General features: G+C 31.1%; 1 protein-coding gene across 4 annotated transcripts in view; it reads left to right on the top strand.

Moving 5' to 3' along the window:
• The window catches only part of Ankhd1 (ankyrin repeat and KH domain containing 1), a 138295-nt gene that overhangs the window by 70029 nt on the left and 43199 nt on the right, over positions 1 to 25067 (top strand). For 2 of the 4 annotated variants that reach the window (XM_076856860.1, XM_076856861.1), the window contains exons 10-14: positions 1127 to 1236; positions 18726 to 18813; positions 21624 to 21751; positions 21928 to 22071; positions 22927 to 23029. In XM_076856860.1, coding sequence (XP_076712975.1) covers positions 1127 to 1236; positions 18726 to 18813; positions 21624 to 21751; positions 21928 to 22071; positions 22927 to 23029 — 573 coding nt within the window. Of the gene's footprint in view, positions 1 to 1126; positions 1237 to 9425; positions 9685 to 18725; positions 18814 to 21623; positions 21752 to 21927; positions 22072 to 22926; positions 23030 to 25067 lie in introns of those variants that run through there. The other 2 variants (XM_076856858.1, XM_076856862.1) reach the window with 2 other exon arrangements.

Raw genomic sequence — 25067 nt, 5'->3', positions numbered from 1 at the left:
ATCATACTGAATAAATAAATAAATAAATATTTTCTATGGAAACTTCCAGTTCAGAATCTCAGGGTTTTTATTTAACCTTAACAATTATATCTGTATTTTCTCTTTATGTTTTTGTTGTTGTTGTTGTTTTGTTTTTGTGGTACTTGGTGTTAAACCCAGGGCCTCAAGCATGCTAGATAAATGCTGTCACTGAGCCATATTCCATCTGGCAGCCAGCTGTGGAGGCTGAGGCAGAAGCCAGGCTCAGTAACATTGATGCACTGTGCAACTCAGTGAGACCCTGTCTCTAAATAAAATACAAAATAGGACTAGGGATGTGGCTCAATGGTTGAGTGCCTCTGAATTCAATCTCCAGCACCCAAAAAGTAAAAAGAAAAGAGCTGGGGATGTGGTTCAGTGGTTAAGTGCCTCTGAATTCAATCCCTGGTACCAAAAGAAAGGAAGGAAAAAAAAAAAAAAAAAAAAAAAGAAAGAAACTGAGCCATATCCCCATCCCTTTTTAATTTTATATTTTATTTTGAGATAGGGTCTTGCTAGGTTGCTAGGCTTGATGTGAACTTAAAATCCTCCTGCCTCAGCCTCCCTGGCTGGCAGGATTACAGGGGTGCATTTTCATGACTGGCACTGTTTTCTCTTAAGTATGCCAAAAATTTGGGTTTTTTTTACTACTTATTTACTATTACTTATTTTACTATGATATCCATAGAATCATCTTAGAATACAAATCAATACTGCCACTATGATTTCCAAAAATGGTTTCTTTATTTTTGCAACTCTTTTATTTCTCAGAGTATGTCATATTTCTTTTTTTAATTTGTGGTGCTGGGAATTGAACCCAGGGCCTCACGTATATAAGCACACTCTTATCACTCAGATATATCCCTAGCCTTTAAGATATATCTTATTAGGGATGAGTGTATAGGCAAATTTCTAAGTTCTAAAAGTATTTGATTTAGTTCTTTTCTGTGTGGCTAAAGCATTTTTATGAAGCATTTTTAAAAGAAAACAAGGCTACTTACAATGCATTCTGATACTGTTTTCGAATTCGACAGTTTTACCAGATTGTAAAAGTGAACTAATATAATTGTGTAGTTCACAAAATAAATGCATTATTTTTATTTTCTAGGTGCTAATGTGCATGCTACGACAGCAACAGGAGACACAGCCCTGACTTATGCTTGTGAAAATGGACATACAGACGTTGCAGATGTTTTACTTCAAGCAGGAGCTGATTTAGTAAGATATTTTTTATTTCAAATATTTTTTTATGAATCTTAATATTTATGTTTAATGTTTACAAAACACTAGTAAATATCAATAGTTTGTATACTTTATATAAAATAACTGTAAAAAATGGTTACTTGTGGTTCTTGCATGTATTAAATATATTTAAAAACACATTTAAAAGTGTTTAATAGGGCATACTGTTTCTTAGGTAAAACTATAGTTCCTTTTTATATGCTACTCCCAACTTGATGTTTCTGTACTTTTTAAACTGCCCTTTATTAGATAAATCTTAAATTCAGTGATATGTTCACAAAGTAGAATAATATGTCAAATCAGTTTGATTTCTTTTGTTTATCTGATTTGACATTTAAAAACAAAGATTTTTATTGTTAACCATCCTCCTAACAGCATTATTAAAACATTCTGTTTCACTGTCCTAGTATTTTTTGTTTACCGTTTAAAACTTTCATATTAGATGGAAGGTTCATACATGTAATAATCCTTAGAACCATGGAAAATTATAAATAATACAATTAATAATTGTAATGCTTAAAAGGTTCATGTTTCTTACTGAATGTGTGGTTTGACTTATTTTGTGAAAGTTTTTTAAGAATTTTCTTCCAGAATTCTTATATATTTCTTAAAAAAACTGAATGAAACTGTGTACATCTGTAATCCCAGTTTAGGATGCTGAGGCAGGAGGATCTTGAGTTCAAAGTCAGCCTCAGCAACTTAGCAAGGCCCTAAGCAAACCAGTTGAGACCCTGTCTCCAAATAAAATACAAAAAAGGGTCTGGGGATGTGGCTCAGTGGTTGAGTGCCCCTGGCTTTAATCCCTAGTACCCCCCAAAAAGCTCTCCCACCAAAAACTGCATGAGACATACATAGCTATATAATAGAGAATTAACTTTAGTAGTTTTAGTTATTAAAACAAATACTGCAAATGTTTTTTGAATCATTTCCTATAACAAACGTAGATACCTGAGAATATTGTTGGAAAATAATTGACTAAAATAAATGTATAATGTGATTATGCTATTATAATTTTTACAAATACTATGTATTACAATGATAAGAGTGTCAGTCATTCTTGTTAATCAGGATCTGTACTATCAGTAAAATTTCTGAGAGGTGTACTTTTTAGAATGAGAATTATAGAAGAGTAGATCTGAATCTTCTGCCTTCTTTCTATCCTTTAGTAGAGTTGCTTTGGGTCACTTATAAAAATGAGGAATTAAAGTATTTCATCACTTGAAATAGATAACATAGAGCATAAAGTTTAGATACTATAGCCAAAGTTTACTGCTTTTATCCTTTTATCTTTTACTTTTTTCTAACAAAGTCATTATCTTAACCTGTTTATTCAGAGCTCCAAAAATATTAAATAGGAAAAAGAAGAACTGTTAAATGTGCTTTAATGCACAGCAAAACTTTACTTACTCTGAATTTAAAATATGCTATGAAATATTTTTAAATATTTTATTTTCATAGTCTTTTAATCTTTAGGAAATTAGTGTTTATGATTTGGCTTCTTAGGAAAATTGTATTAAATGAATAGATACAACTACTTGAATTTACCATATTTGTTTATATTCAAAATACAGGGTTAACAAAAGGGTCTTTGGGCTGGGATTGTAGCTCAGCGGTGGAGCTAAGGATCAAACCCAGTGCCTCACACATGTAAGGCACTGGGTTTGATCCTTAGCACCATATAAAAATAAATAAATTAAATAAAGGTATTGTGTTCATCTACAACTAAAAAATATTAAAAAAAATAAAATGGGGCTCAGATAAATACATATCTTAAATATTAAGAAAAATAGTATTACGTTTTAACAATTGTTTATTTTTCTATTTTACAATCTATTTTTGTATTCATATTTACATGTAATTATACAGTAATAAAGTTATTTTCTATTTTTTCTATTGTGTTCTATCAGTCTTTTCCATATTGATATAGTCTCTGTATTTATGAGTATTGCATAATACTCCATCAGGTTGATGAACCATAATCATTCACTTAATTATCGAACTTTTGACTTGCTCTTTGTTTTTCACTATTTATGTATGCTGTTAGATTGAATAAATTCATGTGCATACCTTTTTCCTTTTTCTTTTTTTAAATTATTTTATAATTGAGTTTGGCTTTTAAAAAATGGGGCTTGGACTATAGCTCAGTGGTAGAGCACTTGCCTTGCATGTGTGAGGTACTGGGTTCGATCCTCAGCACCACATAAAAATAAATAAATAAATAAAGATATTGTACCAACTACAACTAAAAAAAAAATTAAAAAAATATCCCGTATTCCATTCTTTTGCTATCTGTGAAGTTATATCTCAGTTTTAATATTAAGCTTTTCCTATTAATAAAAATGAGAAATTATTCTTTAGTATGAGAAAGTATCATTTTGATATTTAAAACCTATAATTTTTATAATTTCAAACTTATAGGTTTTTTTTAATAAAACCTATAAGTTTTATAATTTCAAGCTTTACTGAATGCCAGAGGAAAGAAAAAGACCTAATCAAAAACAGGAAGTATTTGTGGCTGAGGTTTATCTCAGTGGTAGAGTTACCTGTCTAGCATGCATAAGGCTTTGGGTTTGGTGCCCCAAACTGTAAAAATAAATGAACAAATAAATAATTGTTTCCTATTCTTTTAGATATTCTTCACCAGAATGCATTAACATATTAATTATAATTATATTAATTTATATTTTTAATTTAAATATTAAAAATATTTTAATGCAATAATTTTGTTTTTTAGTTTTATTTCCTGAGATGAAACTGAGAAGTTTTCAGACTTTATTCTAAATGTGTAATGGGTATCATCATTTAGAACTTAGTTTTAACAAAAGTCTTGAGGGCTGGGCTCAAGTGGTAAACTGCTTGCCTGGCATGTGTGAGGCACTAGGTTCAATTCTCAGTACCACATATAAATAAAAATATGAAAAACAAAGGTCTATTAACAAATAAAAACTTTTTTAAAAAGTCTTGAAATTTTCTTATTTATTGCTTTTACAAAATTCACAGCCAGAACTGATGGCATACTTGAATATTTTCAGTATATCTTTAAAATATGTGCATGTTTTAGTTGTATTTATAAGACAGTTATTTGAAACTTCATTTTTTCTGATTTAAAAATATTTTAAAGTAAAAATATTTATAGATATTTTCTAATCAGAAGAAAATTGAATATCTATACACTTAGAGAATATGTGTTGTATTTTGGCTTGCTTGTCTTATTAATAAGTGCATAATTTTGAATTATAACCCATTATTTAAAACTTTTGGACCAGTTTAGTATTCTTAAATAGGTCACTTTGCATGTTCTTTTTGAATATAAAAATATTAAATAAGAAGTTGTCATTAAGTGTAGAGTTTTTTTGAACTTTTTTTGAAAAAGCTATGCACATGAATTCTACTCTTCACCATGTAGAATCATTTCAACTACTCTTTAAGTATAGTGTTTACCCCATACATTCTTGAAGATCCTTGTTTTGTAAATCTCTTGTTACTACTGCTGTAGTGGGAATCATTCTTATATTGATTTAAAGGAAAGAAAAAGACCTAATCAAAAAATGCATCCTTTATGCATTTTCTTTGCATAGCATCTCTTTATTAGGTTTGGTTTATTTTTAGTATTTGTTGTGATTTGAGGCATAAAATGGTAGAGACTCATTATAAGAAAAAATTCATTGAAACATGTTAGCATTCTATAGTACACAGATTCTTTAAAAAAAAATTAAAGCCTTTGGAAATCACTTTATCTTGTTGCTCTGAAAGGTATTTTTCATAGTATTACTGTCTTTATAAAATTTTATCTGAGCTATTTGACCAGAAACAACCAATAAGCAACCTTTTTCAAACTGAAGTTGACCAACCCTCAGAGTCTCTGAGCCACTGTTCTAGCATCCTATATTATTCCAGGCTGTTTTCCTCAACTTCTGGTCTTTAGAGAAGAAAACAGAACTTAAATATTTCTTACTGTTTTCTTCTTTATAGGTTACTTCAGCTAAAGCACATATGGCTTGACTTCCTTTTCTATAGTCCTCTAACTCTCCTTCATGATTCTCGGAAGTTCTAGGTGGAAAACTTGTTTAATAATAACTGATTAACAGTATAATTTGGATTATAAATAGTATTACTCTCTTGCTTTCTTTAATTTTGTTCTGCTTTGAAGTCAGTATTTTCTAGGTTTCTATGCCTAGCCATTCTATTGTTATAGTCCTGATTCTTATTAATGAAAGAGAACTGAATCAAGTCAAAGTTCCCAAAATCACTTACTATTTAGGTGACAACACTATATTGGCTAACATATTAGAATTCTTTTTGATTTGGTATTTGTATTTTCCAAACCATTTGTGAGGATAATATGGTCTTTTTCTTCATGGCATGTTAATTTCAGTATTAAAACTTTCATATATTTGTTAAATGGAAGAAATGTTTGTCATTTGTTAGAATTTACTTCACATGAATTTGCTAACAAAGCTCAAATGGAATGAGAAAGAATAATATGTAAATTGGTTAATTGTTCCTTTCTTGTTCCTAGCTCTTTGACCTGTCTTCCATTTCTAGAAGAGGTATACTATGATATAATAAGTAGCTTCTGAACTCAAAATAAAAAAATATTTCTTATAGAAAACAACTAACATACATATTAGAAAAGACAAATACATTCTAATTACGTTCATATAGAGATTCTGTGAGCCAATTTAGTGTTTTAGGCCTAAAATGCTATGTAAAAGTACATCTACTGAAAAGAAAGAAATATCTATGGAAGGTCTTCTGTAACTGTACCTAAATAGAAGCTTTATGAATGACAAAGGCTACATTTAGTTGTTCAGAAAGTGTTAATGCCACTGTACATTAGAAGAGGCCCCTAAATTTTCATCGTTGCCATCAAACTAATAGTCTATAATCAAATACTTGCCTCACTGTTCTCATGTGTAAAATGAAATTTAATACTATCTTCTCTACTCTTTTACCAAGGTCATGTAAATATTAGTAATTTAGCATCTAGAAGAGAGAAAGTGCCTTTTTCTAGTGCTGAGGGGTATAAAATTTCTATTCTTACTTTGGCTGTTTTCATTGTCACTGGGCAAATCACTTGGCTGCTTTTATTCCCTGTCCTTTTATGATTTCTAAAGAATATATTAACTCAACTCCCTGTGTAGAGATAGGGTAAATGGTCTGGAATGTTTTCTTAGCCCAAGGATACATTAAGTGCAATTGAAATCCTTGAAGAAAATGAATTTTTAATTTATGAATCATTAGTGATAAATGTTATATAAATTATTCTCTTAAAACTTTTTGTATATACTGGATGCATCATCAATTATTTCGAACACTTCATTTTGGGGGAATACTTAAAATGAACAGGTAGCAGATTTAGTTCATTCTAAAATAGTCTACAGATTATTTTAATACATGAAAGATATTGATCTCCAAACCACACAATTAATTTACTAAGTCTACTTCAATAAAGAATAATCTGGCATTGTAATATTGCCATTATCTTTTCCATCCTAAGTGTTTTTTCTCTCATTGTTTTATCCTACTTAAATATTGTTGAAGAAGTGGGAAGATTTTGTTTGACATTGAATTTTAGTTAGTTACAAATATAATCTCTCAACTTAATCTTTGTCATTATTCAATTAAAACTTTTTTTAACTCTTTCAACTATCATTTTGTTCAGTTATTTATTTAAAGAGTGCATATTCTCTTTAACTTCTTAGATAGCATAGGGGATATTTAACTAAAATTTTATTCAGTTTCTGTATTTGTAGGGAATTCTTGATAGGTTCCATTGTGATACTGTGTGCTTATTATTTGTTTGAATGGGACTTGCTATTCATTGAAAATAATATGTGCAGGGAAAGGAAAAGGAAGTAAGCCTTGAGAGTCAGTGTCTTCTAATCATGTAATGATCTTAGAATACTTTCTTACTAAATCTGTAGTATATATCCCCTAGGGTAAACATGTCTTTCAGGAAAAAGAAGTCAAAGAGATAAATACACATTTATTCCTTTGATTTTTGAACAATATGTTTGATAAAATAGTTGATAAAACAATGTTACAACTTTATATTTATAACATTTTATGTTCTAAAATTAATAATAGAACTGTATGTCTACCTCAGTGGTACAGTATATATTTAGCATGTGTGGAGCCTTGAGTTCAATCCCCAGCACAAAAAAAACTTTTAATTTAATAGCATATATCCCATAACGTAAAACAAATTGCCCCTCAAATCTCTGATCATTAAACCCTTTAAAAACAGGAATTAAAGTTGTTTATACTAATTATGAATGTTAGCTTTATTTGTAAAGAGAATATTTGTTCAAGACTAATAAAATTTTAAGATATAAATTATTTCCATGTTTTTTTCCTTCATAAACACAGAAAATTATTTTCTGAGGTTACAAACTTAGATGATGTGTATTTTAATGTTGTTTTTATGTCCTTGGGAATAGCTAGAACAATATAAAAAATAATCTATTCCTCATCCATTTAGCAAAATTTATTTGTAAATTGAAGCCTCATCTTTTCCCCCTTTCAGTCATTACCCATCACCCCCCAATGCGTGGCTTCTCTTGCTTAATATTATATTTGTGAGATTCATTCATATTATTGTGTGTAGTTATAGTTCATTCATTCAATATCACTTTTAAAATGGAAAATCTAGGGGCTGGGGTTGTGGCTCACTGGTAGAGTGCTTGCCAAGCATGTGTGAAGCACTGGGTTTGATTCTCAGCACTGCATATAAATAAATAAAGTAAAGGTCCATTGACAACTAAAAAATGGAAATCTAGAAGACTAAGATTAATAAATATATATAGGTTAATGTAAGTATCAAATAATACCACTGTAAATCTCAAACTGTTTCAAAAACAGTTTCGATCTACTTCTAGAAAGTGGCAATATAGCCAGGTTTCAAAGTAGAAAAATAGATTTTTGCCTTGAGAGTCAGTATCTTCAAATTATGTAATTGTTTTAAAATACTTTCTTACTGAATCTGTAGCATATAGCCCCATAAACATATGACTCAGGTAAGGAGATTGGAGTCATTTGGAGGTAAAGCCTTCGCTAGGCCACATTTCTTTTTTAAAATTTTTAAAATTTGTTCTGATTAGTTATACATGACAGTAGAATGCACTATGATACATCATACATAAATGGAGTATAATTTCTCATTCTTCTGGTTGTACATGATATACAATCCTACCAGTCATGTAATCATATTGTATGTACACCGGGTAATAATACTTGATTGATTCTACTATCCTTCTTACCCTCATATGCCCTCCTCTCCCTTCACTCCCCTCTACCTAATCTAAAGTTACTCTATTCCTCTCTAGGGCTCCCCACCATATCATGAGTTAATATCTGCATATCAAAGAAAATATTTGGCCCTTTGTTTTTTGGGATTGGCTTATTTCGCTTAGCATGATATTCTCCAGCTCCATCCATTTACCAACAAATGACATAATTTCATTCTTCTTTAAGGTTAAATAATATTCCATTGTGTATATATGCCACATTTTCTTTATCCATTCATCTGTTGAAGATAGGCCACATTTCTTAATTTAAAGGCTTTACTGATTCCATTCAATGACTGAAAAGCATGCTACCATTTCCTCAGTTGTGTATGTCACATCATTAGGTAGTTTCTGTCAGGAGTTGAGATTTAGAGAAAATACAGATATTTCATCTCAAATTCTTTGAAGGTTCTTGTTCAGTTGTTTAAAGGCAAGCACTAAGTACATTTATTTGGGGGGGGGTCGCTGCTTATCTAATGAAATTACAGCATTTTTCTTACTATTTTCCCCCAATTTTTGATATTTACAAATCTTTTGATTTCTTTATTTTCCTTGGTTATTTTTAAATGACACTCTTGCTTTTGTGTCTTTAATTGCCTTTTGAAACAAAGGCATGAGTGCAAAGAATTCAACAGAATTACTGTTTTATTTAAGATGGTTTATAATGAAGTTTAATTGGAAGAAAATCACATTATCTTACCCTAAAAAAATCATACTCTGCTCATGAGATTATAGTCTCATAGAGCATTTTTTCAGTTGAAGATCCTGAGGTAAACAAAGCCCAGCACCTGAAATACCAGTCACAAGGTCTTCATGGCCAAATGTGATTTTCATTTTTGGAATAAGTTCCGTGAGTTCTTCTTTTTCCTTTCACAGGACAAGCAGGAGGACATGAAGACATTTTTGGAGGGCATAGATCCGGCCAAGCATCAGGTGAGGGTGGCCTTTGATGCTTGTAAGCTACTATATAAAGAGTAGATGCTGTAGGTAACCAAAACTTTGGATATCTGAATTCCAGCCAAGAAGTTTCAGGACCCTGCTGGATGACAAAGAAAGACATTTTCAATTAGAAAAGAAGTCCCAATAAAAATAAAAATATTTTTATGAAGTTCCAATAAAAATATTTGCTCTACTAGTAGTTTGTATTTCTAGTGTTCTTCCTATGTGGTGTTCCTTAAAAATTCTTAGGCAAAATTAGATTTTATTATTCATATAGTTAATTTTCATTTTCCTCATTGGTAGAATTAGGATATCCCAGAGTTATAGAGTCCTATACATTCTAGTTTGTTCATCAAAAATCTGAAACTCTGATTGATGGTGATATATTGGATTGTTATTTTAATTCTCAAAAGAAAAAAAATAGTTTCCACCTTTACATTTGCTGTTGTTCATGCCCCGATTTTTATAAAACTAAAAATTTTTTTCTTAAAATTATTTTATTCCGAAATTGATTTTTAAAGTGGTGAATACTTATTTATAAGAAGTATTTCTTGCCAGTCACTCCTTAATCCCAGGAGCTAGGGAGGCTAAGGCAGGAAGATTGTAGGTTGGAAGCCAGCTTCAGCAACTTAGACAGGCCATAAGCAACCTAGTGACCCTGTCTTAAAATTTAAAAGGACTAGGGATATGGCTCAGTGGTTACGTGCCACTGGGTTTAATCCCTGATACCAAACAAAAAAGCATTTCTTTTCTTTGCCTTATGATTTAAAAAGTCAAACAAATTTATTATTCATTGTAGCTCAGAGACATTTGTTTAAACTCAGGAGTAGATCTTAACTTTTAAATTAGGGATAAATTGTGATTGGATCAGAAATAACAGGCCAGGCTAAAATAAATTTCTTAGTACCAAGCTATTCTTAATCAGAATGCATAATCAGAATATATCTTTATTATTGGCTTATTGAATGAAAGGATGTTATTCTATTTTGAACCTAGTAGGTAACTTTATTTCACAAAATATTTTTTAAAGTTTCAATTTTGATTCAGTTTAATATTACAGGCTGCTATCAATAATGTGAAATTGGGCTGGGATTATAGCTCAGTGGTAGTGTGTTTGCCTATCATATGTGAGGCACTGGGTTCAAGTCTCAGCAGTACATATAAACAAATAAAGTAAAGGCCCATTGACAACTAAAACAAAAATTTAAAAAAAAAATGTAAAGTCAAGTCTATTTTTAGGTGCAGTTCTTCTTCCTGTTATAAAGGAAATAGTACTATAAATAATTCTATCTCTGTCTCTTTCTTATTCTAAGCCCTATAACTTTATTTGTTGTTTTTTAAAAAATAGGTTTGTGGGGCTGGGGATGTGGCTCAAGTGGTAGCGCGCTCGCCTGGCATGCTTGTGGCCCGGGTTCGATCCTCAGCACCACATACAAACAAAGATGTTGTGCCCGCCAAAAAAAACTAAAAAATAAATATTAAAAAATTCTCTCTCTCTCTCTCTGTCACTCTCTCTTTTATTAAAAAAAAAAATAGGTTTGTTGCTCTATTTTTAGAGTTCAGATTCAGTAGATCTAATATGGGCAGACTTCGTTTTAACTGATATCGCAGGCAATTCTGATATTTCACACTTTGAGATACTGCTGCAGTCTGTGCAGATGATTATACATCATTGTTGATTTCTGTTCTTTTTCCATCTTTACTTTATAATTGAGCATTCTTTCTCCATCCAAAATAAATATTTAGTTTTTCTCTTAATTACTTGCATTTTTAAGAAAATGAACTAAATACAAATCCTAGGGTGGTGCCTCTTAATCTTTTTGCCATCTTTGTTTCCCTAAGGGATTTGAATCTGATCAGTAACGGTAGATCACAAAGATAGTGGTTAATATATAGTGGTGGATTGGAAGAACAAACCTCCTTATGAGATAATATCGGAATCCTCTGGTACATACATGACATAAAATAGTCTCTTCCCCCTTTCCCCCTTTCCCATTATTCTGGTCATTCTCCTTAGAGAATGTTCTCCCTTCAACTTCAAAAGGTACTGCCTGTATGATATAGTTACATACCTAATATATATCTTGGGTGCTTTGAGGCTATGGTTTTAGAAAATAAATTTAAAGTTTAATTTTGCAATCTAAATCAAGCAGGAAAAAGTTCCACTTTTTTTTATATACTTCTCATTCACCAGAACCAGAACATTTCAATATATTTTTCATGAATAAGCTTTTAGGGAGCTTATGAACTCTAATTATCCACTAATCAATATATTTCAGACAGGTGACTAGCTTACTTTAATAAATCTTAAGCATGACTTCTTGCTTTTTTAATGTTAACTTTTTATTAAGGAATGACATGCATACTTTTTAAAATTTTACCACAAAAATAATATAAAATAAAATAAATTTTGCCACTCAAAACTGGGACATTATTTCCTTTTTTTTTTTTTTATCTAAAATATCTAAATTACATGAAACTCCAAATATGGTTTGTTGGAGGTTTTTATTTTTTAAGGACAAATTCCCTCTAGGTTTTTATGTATTGAATGATTCATTTTCAGTATCTGAAGGCTATTTAAATATAAGTACAAATGACTAACAGTCAAGAAAGTAAAGTCAGTATTAATGTATTTGGAAGCTTCTTGGTAATAGAAATTTCTCGGGTATATAGAAATGATAAACAGAATATGGGAGAAAAACAAATCTAAAAATATGTAGCTTTGCCCAGAAACAAGATTAAAGATCTCCATGTGCTAGAAATGAAGCAAAGATCCATATTCAAAGCTATAGTCCCTCGGAGAAATAAGGCTTAAAAATTGGGCAGTAGGGGCTGGGATTTCAACTTCATGCATCTCACATGTAGCAGTAGATCTAGTATACTTATGAAGCAAGGAACTGGAAACTTACTGTTCTACCTGTGAACCAACATGGAAAAAAGCCCCAAGCAACTACCCAAAGCTATTGTTTTAGAGGTAAGAAGCAAGGACAACAATGTGACTAAAAATTTGGGAGGACATCATTCTTTGACTTAGGGAACAGAATTGAAATACCTCCATGGACCAAAAACCTTAAGATGCCAATGAAAGGTCTACTCCTGAAGTGGATTCTAAGAGCCAGACGGAGACAACTTTTAAACCATTTGATGAAAAGGGATGTTGTGGATGGAAAACAAAACAAAATACCTCCTATGCAAAATGAATTTTCTCAAGAAAATTACAAAACTTAAAAGCAGATCTGTGACAAGAAAAATAGTCAAAATGCAAGCAGGCAAACAAAAAGCAGCAAAACAGAATATATACTCAAGGAAATTGTAATGGAAGACTTTAGTCTTGAGAGTTTTAGACACGCTATCTTATAGCCACGAAAAAATGTGAGATGGTAAAACAAAAGCTGCTAATGAGTTGATAACAAGAGTATATGCAATAAAACAAAGATTTAGTTTGGTAGAGGGGGGAACATCAGTATATCTGACAAACAATATATTATACACTATTGAACAAATTAGTGAGTGAATTAGTAAATCAGATGATAAAACAAGAAATAACACAATATTGCAATTTAGTCAGCTTTTTTCATTGCTGTGACCAAAAGACCTGACAAGAACAATTTTAGGAGGAAAAGTTTATTTTGGGACTCAACGTTTCGGAGGTCTTAGTCCATAGGTGGCCACTCTTGGCCTGAGGAAAGGCAGGACATCACAATGGAAGAGAGTGGCAGAGGAAAGCAGCTCAGGACATGGCAATCAGGAAGCAGAGAGAGCTTTTTGCTCACCAGGGACAAACTATATATGCCAGAGTCACACCCCCAATGACCCACTATCTCCAGCCACACCCTGCCTCCCCACAGTTAGCAACCAGTTAATCTCTATTAAGGGATGATTGTACTGATTAGGTACAAACTCATAACTCAAAGTCATTTCACCTCTAAACCTTCTTGCATTGTCACACATGAGCTTTTCGGGGATACCTCAGATCTAAACTATAACAAGCACAAAGATAAAGAGATGGAAAATATGAAAAAGAATGAGAAAGAAAGGATAGATTTAGAAGCTGCACCATACATCTATTTGGAGTGCCTACAAAAAAGGATAGAAATGGAGAGAAGGCAGTGTTTGAAGAGATATTGATGGAGAATATTCCGGAATTGAAGGCAGACATAAATTCTTTATTGAAAACCATATTGATTGCTCAGGAGAACAAATAAGGCTTTAGAATTTTAGGAATAAAGAAAAATATCTTAAAAGCTACAGGGGGAAGGAGGGGGCACATTACCTACAAAGGAACAACCATCAAATTTTTGACATTCTCATCAACAATAATAAATCACAGAAGACAATGGGGAGTAATGTCCTCAAAATACCAAGATAAATAATGCAATATAGAATTGTATACTCAACTACTATTCCAGAGAAGGAAAAATGAGCATTCAGATCTACAAAGAATAAAAGAGCTTACCATCATCAGATCCTTGCCAAAGAACTACTAAAAGATATGTACATCAGTAATCAAACTGAGTCCTGGAGGAAGGCGTGGGATGCAAGAAACTACGGTAAGCAAAGAAATTGGTTTTAAAACATTATAAGTATAAATTTTTTAGTTTGAATTTTTGAATTTTTATGTTTAAAACCAAAGTAGTGCTAAAATTCTAGACAATAATGTGAAATTTAGAAGAATGTGTTAGGTTAACAGTTATACCAGTCCTTTTGTTGTTCAGAAGGATAAAGTGCTGAATAACCTTTAAGGGTTTTTTTTTTTTAGAAAAATGCATCAATAATCAGAACAAATACAAAAGCCATTGAACTCCATTGTTAAGAGGTAGAATTTTGAATTAAATTAAAATTAAAAATTAAAAATCCAGCAAATGATGTTTACAGGAGACAAACCTAAAGCAAAATGATAGGGAAGATTGATAAAATATTAGAAAAACTATGTGAGGCAAAATATTAATATGAGACAATGGAATTTTAAGCCAAAAACGTTCAACTGCAAAATTGCAAGGAAAATGGTAAGAATACCTCTATAGTGGTAGGATTTTTTTTTTTCACACTTCTCTATGAAACCAATAAAAGGTCAAACAGATAAAACAGTTAAAAACATAAAAATTATGGGCTAGGGTTGTAGCTCGGGGGTAGAGTGCTTGCCTAGCATGTGTGAGGCCCTGGGTTCTATCTTCAGCACCACATAAAAATAAATAAATAAAATAAGGATATTGTGTCTATCTACAACTAAAAAAAAAAAATTCTTAAGTGTATAAAAATTAAGTTTTTTATAGAGAGCTAGCATTCTGATTCCAATAAATATTTTTTTCTTACACATGGGACATTTTATATAAATGTTAATATAATATAAATATAATATAAAAATTGTCCATGTTTCAGTCCAAAAATGAAGTCTTAAGAAACCCCTAATTTCTTATATAATGTGTATTCTCTGATCTCTCTTGCTTGGAAATTAAGAGTCAGGGGTTGGAGATGTAGCTTAGTGATAGACTGCTTGCCTAGCATGTATAAGGTCCTTAGTTCAACATCTAGCATTTCAAATTAATTAATTAAATTTTAAAAATTAACAATAACATATATATATTTTAAATAATATACATTTAGAAGCTAGAAAAAAAATCTGGGTGTAGTGGCACACATCTGTAATCCCAGCAGCATTGGAGGCAGAGGCAGGAGGATCTGAGTTCAAGACCAGCTTCAGCAACTTTGTGAGGCTCTATCAAAAGAAAAAAGGGTTGAGATGTAGCTCAGTGACTAAGCACTATTGGGTTCAATCCCCAGTTTAATGAAAAAAGAAAGAATCTCAAGAAAAATATTTCTACTTAATTCATCTATTTGAGAGGCAATCTCAGTAAAAATTATGGTGTTCCAAAGGAATTACCATAAAAACACTACATATCAAAAATTAGAGGTGGAGAGAATATGGGACCTTTAAAATGAAAATTAGAGCTTTACACATATATATATAGTAAAATTTAAAAAATGAAAATAAATAAGGCTATTAAAAGAACAATAGCACAAAGAAGGAAAGAAATAACAAATATAAAAGCAAATGTTAATATAATAGAAAACAACCAAAAAGAGATATTAAAAAAAAAAAGACAAAATAAGGATAGAGAACAAAATTAAAAGCTGACATTTTTCAAAAAAACTATCAACAAGGCAAAAAGCAAACCAGACTTTTTTTTTTTTTTAATGGTAGAAAAGTACAGGTAAACAATGAAACTTAATGCTGGGAATGTAGCTCAGTGGTAGCACTTGCCTAACATGTGTAAGGTCCTGGGTTCAATCCCCAGTATTGAAAAACCAAACAATAGAAACTTAGATTTATAACTATTTGATACAGTAGAGAATCATTAAATTTGAATACTCAGATAAAATGAATACTGATTTTTTTCCATAAATATATAAATTAGCAAAATTGACTTAAGAATAGGGAAATCTCAGTGAAACAATAGCCATTATACAAACTGAATCAGTAGTTTTAAATTATATACCTAATAAAGATAAGAGTACCAGATGGATTTACAAATAAATCTCACCAAATGGACAAGGATTAGATTATTTCTTATATTGTTCTAGCTATTCCCAGGAACAGAAAAGAAACATTAAGATACACAATATCTAAATTTGTAACCTTGGAAAATAATTTTCTGTGTTTATGAAAGAAAAAATTAGAAATAACTCATATCCTAAAATTTCATTAGTCTTGAACAAATATTATCTTTACAAATAAAGCTAACATTTATAATTAGTATAAACAACTTTGATTTCTGTTTTTAAAGGGTTTAATGATCAAATATTTTGAGAGCAATTTGTTTTCTGTTATGGGATATGTGCTATTAAAAGTTTTTTGTGTTGGGGATTGAACTCAAGGCTCTACACCTGCTAAATATGCCCTCCACCACTGAGGTATATCCCTAGTTCTATTAATTTTAGAACATAAAATGTTACAAATATAAAGTTGTGGCATTGCTTTATCAAACATTTTCTCAATCTGTTCAAAATCAAAGGAATTTAAATGTGTATTTATAGAGAGGAAAATAAAATAAATATCTTTTCAAACCTTTTATTTCAGGAATTTTATTAGCAAGTTGAATTTTAAAACTTACCTTGTAGTGAGGATCCAGGAACTATATTTTATACCTATGGTAATATTTTTAAATATACAGAATTAATAGTTATTTTTAAAAGCTTAAATTCTGAAGCAGGGCTTTTAAAATCTTCAGTCTTTGCCATTACTCATGAGACCTAGTTAGGCTGGTGGGTATTACTGTTAGGTTTAGAATGAGAAAAATGGAAAGCAAGGAGAAGTGACATTAATGTTGCCTGTCCATGTCCTATTAATAATGTTTTATCAAATGCATATAATCCATGTCTTACTTTCAAGCTTAGCTACTAGTCCTTAATTTTTTTTTTTGTTCAGCTTTTCTCTCATTTACCTAGTAGAAATAAAAACTCAAGACTTTTGTATGATAAGAGGGAGGATTTGAGAGTTCAGTTATGCCTAGATTCCTGGTTGGTAAACAATATTCAATCACTTTGTTGTTTTAGGCATTAATTGTACAATGGTGAGCAAAACATGAACACTATTGCAGCACTCACAGAAGTTATAGTTTAGTGGAGGAGAGATATTTAAACACACAAACTAGTATATAAGACTATAACTTATGAAGGAGAGATTCAAGTCAAAACCAGGAAGAGTGGTCTATGTAGTCAGGAAGCTAAAGGAATTTTCCTTTAGGAAATAACACTTGACCTGAGGTTTGTGGAGATGTGTTATAGAGAGACAAACATGTATAAAAGCCCTGAGGCAGGGGGAGAAATAAATTGTTAAAAGGGCAGTTTATTTTCAGGATTTGGTTGGTTGTAATGACAGTTCAGAAATAAGTTGCATGGGAAAACTAGACAAAGAACTTTGTAGGTCTCCCTGAGTAAGGTCTTCTTGGCGTATATTTTGTTTTGTTTGAAGTAAATTGCCAGAATGTTAGATTTACCTTCATTCACATGTAAGTTCAAAATCCATTCTAAAGCCAAATTGTTTAGGTATTTCTATAGTTACTCATTGTTTTGTAACTTAGGGTTACTAGAGGTTTTTGTCTAATCAACATGTTTAAAAATTTAAAAGTCAAAGCATAAACTAATTTTTATAAGTTGAGTGATTCAGCACAATCAAGATTAAGAAAGCAAAAATCAAAACTCCACCTCTCTTAGAATAGAATTTTAGTCACTATACTTCAATTTTAAGTTTCCATTGGGTTGATAATCTATTCTTTTTTCTTATTAGTTTGCCTGAATTATTCAGATATAGTTTTACAAATATACTAAATTCTTTTCTATTGGCAGATCGCCTATATTTGGTAACTAAAGGGTTTTAGGAGTTAATTTAGAAGAACAGAGCTGAACAAAGCCTTATGGAATCACATTTTCAGGTTTTTCTTAGTAACAAAACAGAGCCAGAACAAAAATTCATGTTTGCATACATAATGAAAAGGAGGTAGGTGAAAAAACTTTTCATGGAAGCAAAAGTTTCAACATTTAGGTAAATATAATAAGTAAAGGTTTGCAATTCTCTTAGCATACAGTACTGGTCATCATACAGCCAAGCTTCTTTTAATGCCATGTAATATGAGGTCTCCTTGCTGGCAAACTTCCTTGGAAGAATAATGATCTCTCTGCTGTTATAAAACTACATCTTTTGTCTTTGACTATTTAAATAATTAAATTCTACTCCATTAAAAAAAATCTGCCCTTTGGTATGTTTTTCTTTTCCTATTTCCCTTTACTTCTAACATACCATAACGTTTTAATTTAGGGATTTGTTACCATATTTCGATAGAGCTCTTAGTAGCTCTTGAAAAAAGATTACAACCCTTCTAAACACCTTATGTCCAGGACTAAGGTTTCTTTTTCACAGTTCAGATGAATTGTTAGAAAAATATCTTCTTAACCTTAGAATTAGAAAAAGGCAATTATTTCTCTTGGGGACCAAATTGAACATCAATATTATCTTTAGTGATTATTGTTTGATATGCAAAACTGAACTTGCCCATAAAAGTTACACCATCTCATATGGACTGAAGTTAATCCTCTATATTGGAAAAATTGAGGTAGGTAGTATAAGTTGCTACATTGAGTAAGTATTAAATCCTCATTATTTCTCATATCATTAATACTAAGTGCTTAAAGTAGGTGTTTAATCAGTTGTCACTGACAGATTCTTTTTCTGTTGAACAGGAGCATGAATCTGAAGGTGGAAGAACACCTTTGATGAAAGCTGCAAGAGCTGGTCATTTGTGCACTGTGCAGTTTCTCATAAGCAAAGGTAAAGAAAGTGCAATTGATCCTTTCCAAGAAACTAATTTCTGAAAAGAAAAAAATCTTAAGCATTTGCAATTTATGTTAAGGCTACTTTACTTGTAGTACAAATATTGTACCCTAGTCTTTTGTTGGTATATTTTATTTAGTAAGCATAGAGTTTGTGAGGTGTCTATTGGCAATTTTTGAATTTTAAAATTTTCATCAGCCATATGGTTTATGATTGCTTCCCCAAATTGGAAAAACAAATATAAACGCCTGTCTCTACTTATGTAGATGTTTGCCATTTAATACCAAGACAGTTATGCTAGAGATGGAGTTGGAGAATAGAGAGAAAGTCTGCTATGGTTTTTTTTTTTTTTTTGTGATAGAGTTGTATTAACAGAATCTGTAAGTGTCCTTCCTAATTATTTTTTGATGAGGTTTTGCTGTGTTGCCTAGGCTAGGCTAGGCTTAAACTCTTAGGCTTAAGCAAGTCTTCTTCCTCAGTCTCTGACTAGCTAAGGCTATAGGAACATGTCCTCATACTCAGGTATTTTTTATTTTAATAATCTAGAAATTCTTGTTATTTGTAGATATAATAAATTAGGAAAAGTTGTTCAGCTGATGGATGAAGAACTAGTTCAAGATTGCTTCTAAAATACTGAAATGGTGCCAAACCCTGTGTTAGGTTGAACCATACTGAATTTATCATTTTCTAAATAAAATTGTTGATGTCAGAAATTTTGTTTGGTTCAGTCTAATTCTTATAGTATCAAAGGTACTATGATATCTGATGAAAGTTCCTAGAAGAGAATGCTAAAATACAAGTGGTGTCGTGTAATTAAAATTAAAATTTTGTATCTGTGTTTTAATAGAATTCTATATTTTTGACATTAAAAATGCAATATTAGTCTCATTTTAAATTTACCTGTTTTTTTTTTTTTTTTTTTTTTTTTAATTGTTGTTGTTTTGGTTTTTTTTTTGGAGAGCAGGTACCAGAAATTGAACTCGGGGACACTCAACAACTGAGTCACATCCCCAGCCCTATTTTGTATTTGATTTGGAGACAGGGTCTCACTGAGTTGCCTAGTGCCTTGCTTTTGCTGAGGCTGGCTTTGAACTCACAATCCTCCTACTTCAGCCTCCTGAGTCACTGGGATTATAGGCGTGTACCACCACATCCAGCTATTTAATTGAATAAAACCAGGTTTATTTTCTTCATATAACATTTTTGCTGCCAAATAAGGCATATTTTCCCATTGTGTTCTGAGACATCATCTGGAAAAACTATTTACCTCAGCCACATAGAAGAAGTAAATAGATGACTAACTTTTAGAGTTCTCTTATGCCTCTTTACTAAAGAGGACATCTGATCATATCCAACAACTCTGCTTGTCAGGAATAAGAACACATGGATTATATTATAGCCTTTGTAGTCTATAAAAGCTGCTGAACAATACCACCATCTAAATTTATTGTTAACAGCTTTTAAAAAATTTCACATTGCTAATGTAAGGATATTCATTGCTGTGTCTTTCCCAAAATACTTTTTTGCAATTTGGAGTTATATTCAGTTGAATATTTTCTGAAAACTAAATAAATTAAAACATTAGTTTTACACACTGACCTATTTTCCTCTTATGTAAGTTTCTGGAATTAAAAGAAGAAGAATGAATATTTCTGTAGTTTTACCATTCTAGCTGAGACCTTTTGGGATTATAAAAAGTGGTTGAACTAAAAACTAGGTCCTATTTCCAGGGTTCAAAAACAATTCATCAAAAGAGAGGCTAAGAAAAGATTTTGCATTTAAACTTTTTTTTCAGATCATATTGTACAAAGGTATTGAACAGCTTACTAAGGAGTTTTTGGTTTATTTATTTTTGTTTTGTTTTGTTTTGTGGGACTGGGGATTGAACCCATGGCTTGCATGTGAGGCAAACACTCTACCAACTGAGCTATATCCCCAGCCCACTAAGGAATCTTTTAAGTAAAATATTTGAATAATCTTCTGTTCTCTTTCCATATCTCAGTCATTCTGGCTTTTAAATACACAATATTAAAATTATTTCTCTTAAAATATTGTTTACAAAATTTATTTTCTCTACTTTGAAACGTGGCTATATTGCCACTTTCTAGAAGTAGATCAAAACTGTCTTTGAAACAATTTGAGATTTACATACAGTGGTATTATTTGATGCTTATATAACCTACATATATTTATTAATCTTAGTCTTCTAGATTTTCCATTCTTTAAAATTTTTTTTAGAGAGAGAGAATTTTTTAAATATTTTATTTTTTAGTTTTCGGCGGACACAACATCTTTGTTTGTATGTGGTGCTGAGGATTGAACCTGGGCCACATGCATGCCAGGCGAGCAAGCTACTTGAGCCACATCCCCAGCCCCTAGATTTTTCATTTTAAAAGTGATATTGAATGAAGGAACTACAACTCCGTGCAATAATATGGATGAATCTTACAAATGTAATATCGATCGAAAGAAGCCAGATACAAAAGAATACATTGTATAATTTCATTCTTATAAGATTGAAAAAGTAAAACCATTTTGGAAGTCAGGGTAGTAGTTACTTTTGGGAGTGGTGGATAATGACTGAAAGGGGCACAAGATGGGGCTTCTGGTATGTGGATAATGTTCTGTTTCTTGATCTGGGTGTTGTTTACACAGGTGTGTTCACTTTGTGAAAAGTTTTCACTCTATACACTTAAAATTTGCATAATTTTTTGTATCTGTGTTCGACTTCAAAAAGATCTTTAAAATGATATGTCTGAACTGGTTTGATTTCAATCTTTGCTAAGATTGCTATGTTTTCTTTGAAGGTGCCAATGTGAATAGGGCTACAGCCAATAATGATCATACAGTAGTGTCACTGGCATGTGCAGGCGGCCACCTGGCAGTTGTTGAGCTACTTTTGGCGCATGGGGCTGACCCTACTCATCGACTCAAGGTATTCTACTTAAAAATAAATAAATAAATAATAAAATTATTATAAAAATATGGTTGGTCTCTTAATGCTAAATATTTATTACTGTTTAAATGAGATTCAATTTTGTATGAGTTGTATCTATCAAATGATAAGAATAAATTTACAAAGAATTAATTATGGTATCAATTTTTTCTTAGGATGGCTCAACAATGCTTATTGAAGCAGCAAAGGGTGGCCATACTAATGTTGTTTCTTATCTATTGGATTACCCAAATAATGTTCTGTCAGTTCCTACTACAGATATGTCTCATCTTAACCCACCTTCTCAAGATCAATCTCAGGTAAAGTAAAATGGGCTTTATTTGTTAATAAAAGTATTGTTTAAAGTTATTAACTTTTATTTAAAAATTAGTTTCATCAGTCATATTTTCTTCCAAGATACATGGAAATTCTTTTGTCCTATTTACTGAAAATAGTGGTTTTTAAAAATGACATAGATTCAAACACAAGTATTCTGTATTGTTATTGTACCACAACTAGGTTATTTGTGTTGTTGTTTTGAGTGTTACTGGGGATTGAACTAGGACTTTGCATATGTTTGGCAAGCGTTGTACCACTGAGCTATATCTCTAGCCTTTTTTGTTTGTTGTAATGAATATATTGAGTATAATCTTGGAACCATGGAAAAGCTTTTCACTTAACACCTCTCAAGACGGTATCATTAAGATAGTCATTTTTGTCAATAGGAAAGTATAGTTAACTATTATATATGCACCAAAAATCATTAAAATAAACGTTAAAGCTACTTATGGAAAAAATATAGAGTATACTAAGCTTACGAAGCTTAGTGAAAGCCTTAATTATTTTCTACAAAGTTATCCTGATAACTGTTAGCATATCCCCAGTTCAGTAAATATGTTGAATTTTTGTTTTCTCTTTTGAGTCATATAAAATTTGAATAAGGGTAAACTGCTCAGTGAATAGTATGTAACTTGTATTCCTGGCTCTAAATGGGACTAACAGGATCCTTTATTTAGCAAAAGACTAACATTAATTTCATTTAGCTTAAATTATATACTCTTTGCAGATTTTCCATTTAATATTCTCAAAAATTATTTCTTGGTGTAGATGTTTATTTATGGGCCTTTGTTTCGTTTTTTGATCTGAGATGATTTTTTTCTGAGTTGACTTTTTAGGTTCCTCGTGTACCAATGCATACACTTGCCATGGTTGTACCTCCCCAGGAACCTGACAGAACTTCTCAAGAGAACTCTCCTGCCCTTTTAGGAGTACAAAAAGGTTAGTTTTTGAATTATTTGCATTAAAATTGGTGTATCATCTAATTAATAAATCTAAAACTGTATGATTAATGGTACATAGTTACTATGTATATGTGGTTAATTTGAGGTAGATAATTCTGACAAATGCAAATAATTCTCTTACTATAATGTTGAAAATAGAAAAGACATAAGTGCTAGGAAAAAAAATGAATATTTTCCTGTTAGCATGCTATTAGATGTAATTTTTAGCTGGCATAGATGAAAATACTTAGGAAACAAACTAAGTTTTTGATTATGTTAGGTAGAAAAATTTATTAGTTATTCTAGTTCCACTTAATTTTTAGCTAAACAATATTATATATATATGCACATATACATATATATTCTTATTATACTAAGAATAAATATGTGTTTGCTGTCTGGTTAAATCTTTGTAGCAACTAATAAGAAGTTTAAGAATTACATTCAGTTTTAGGTATATAATGCTGGAATATATAGTGGATCAGTATGTGAACCTGGACAAATAACTATCAAAATGTATATAAATGAGATTCAAATGACTAAGAAAGAGTGTACACCATGTAAAGGACTCAAATTTTATGAGCTCTGATATTTTTCTTTCATTTGTAAATACAAAGTGCCTTACCTCTACTAATAATATGTATTGTTCTAATATCTGAATTCTCTGAAATAAAGGAAATAGGTAATTTGTAGAATTTAAAAATTTACTTTAGGGCCGGGGATGTAGCTTAGTTGTAGAGCTGTTGCCCAGCATGTGCAAGGCCCTGAGTTTGATTTCCCAGTACTGCCCATCACCCAAAAAATAACAAAAAATTTATGAATATTATTCATTTAGTATATGACAATCAAATTCTAGCTATTGAAATCACAATGAAATGTCTAAATATATATATTAGGAACAATTATTATAGCAGCAAACAGAAGGTTTTTTCCCAAATCATGCCAGTTCAATAATTTAAAGTATTGAGGGCCTTCACAAAGGATTACTTAATTTTTAAACTCTTAATTTCAGAGATGAAATATCTGTAGTCTCTTTGACTTAAACTAATCTAGCTGTTTTCCTCTGTATAGTAGGATATTAGCTATTCAAAGCTTTCCTTCCTTCTTTTTTTTTTTTAACTCCTGGGTTCATTCCTCAGCCTCCCGAATGCTAGGTACAAATAACTGCACCTAGCTTTTTCTGTTATTTTTAATCTTACCAATTACAAAGCAAATTAATCATGTGTTTGTTAAGGAATCTGAAACATCATAACCAGCTGACTTTACTAAAATATTTAAAGCTAATTGCCTGTTTTATTTTTTAACTTTTGTTTGTCCAAACTGAATAGAGGAATGTAGTATCTTTGGCTTGGGAAAGTCAGTATTAAATAAGAAGTGGTTAAAAAAATTTAACAAAGATCCATAAAACAATCAAGAAATAAACTAGACAGAACCAAGAAATAAACTAATGCAGAGAGGACATAAAACATTTTAAACATAGATTTAATATGTAAGTACAATGTTTGGGTGGTGACTTTTGATAATCAAGTGAGTTTTCATGTCTTTTGCTTGCTGAGCTATCTTATTCTAAGTATCTACTTAATTTCTTCACTTTGATATTTTAGTACTTATGGAATAGTGTAACAATGAACTAACCTACTAAGGAATCTTTCGTTTTACTGATTAGAGAAGGAAAAAATTAACATTCATATCTGAACCTTTGAATATTTCTGTTGTTAGCAACTTAACAGTATTTATGTAGCATCAAACTATGATAACACATTGTATTGAGATGTCATGTTAGCATTAATCATGCACATCACAGAATATGATACTATGAATTAGAGAAAGATTCAATTGATAATGTAAAAGCACATACTGAATTGTCCGGATGGACAGAAAAGTCTATTTTAAACAAAGGTATGAGCTGGGATGTAGCTCAGCAGCAAAGCATTTGCCTTGCATTCACAAAGCCCTGGGTTTGATTCCCCAGTTTCAAAAAAAAAAAAAAAACAAAACAGGGCTGGGGTTGTGACTCAGTGGTAGAGTGCTTGCCT

This window comes from Callospermophilus lateralis, chromosome 5, assembly GCF_048772815.1.
Source record: "Callospermophilus lateralis isolate mCalLat2 chromosome 5, mCalLat2.hap1, whole genome shotgun sequence".
Lineage (NCBI taxonomy): Eukaryota > Metazoa > Chordata > Mammalia > Rodentia > Sciuridae > Callospermophilus > Callospermophilus lateralis.
This window is presented reverse-complemented; position numbering and strand designations above follow the sequence as displayed.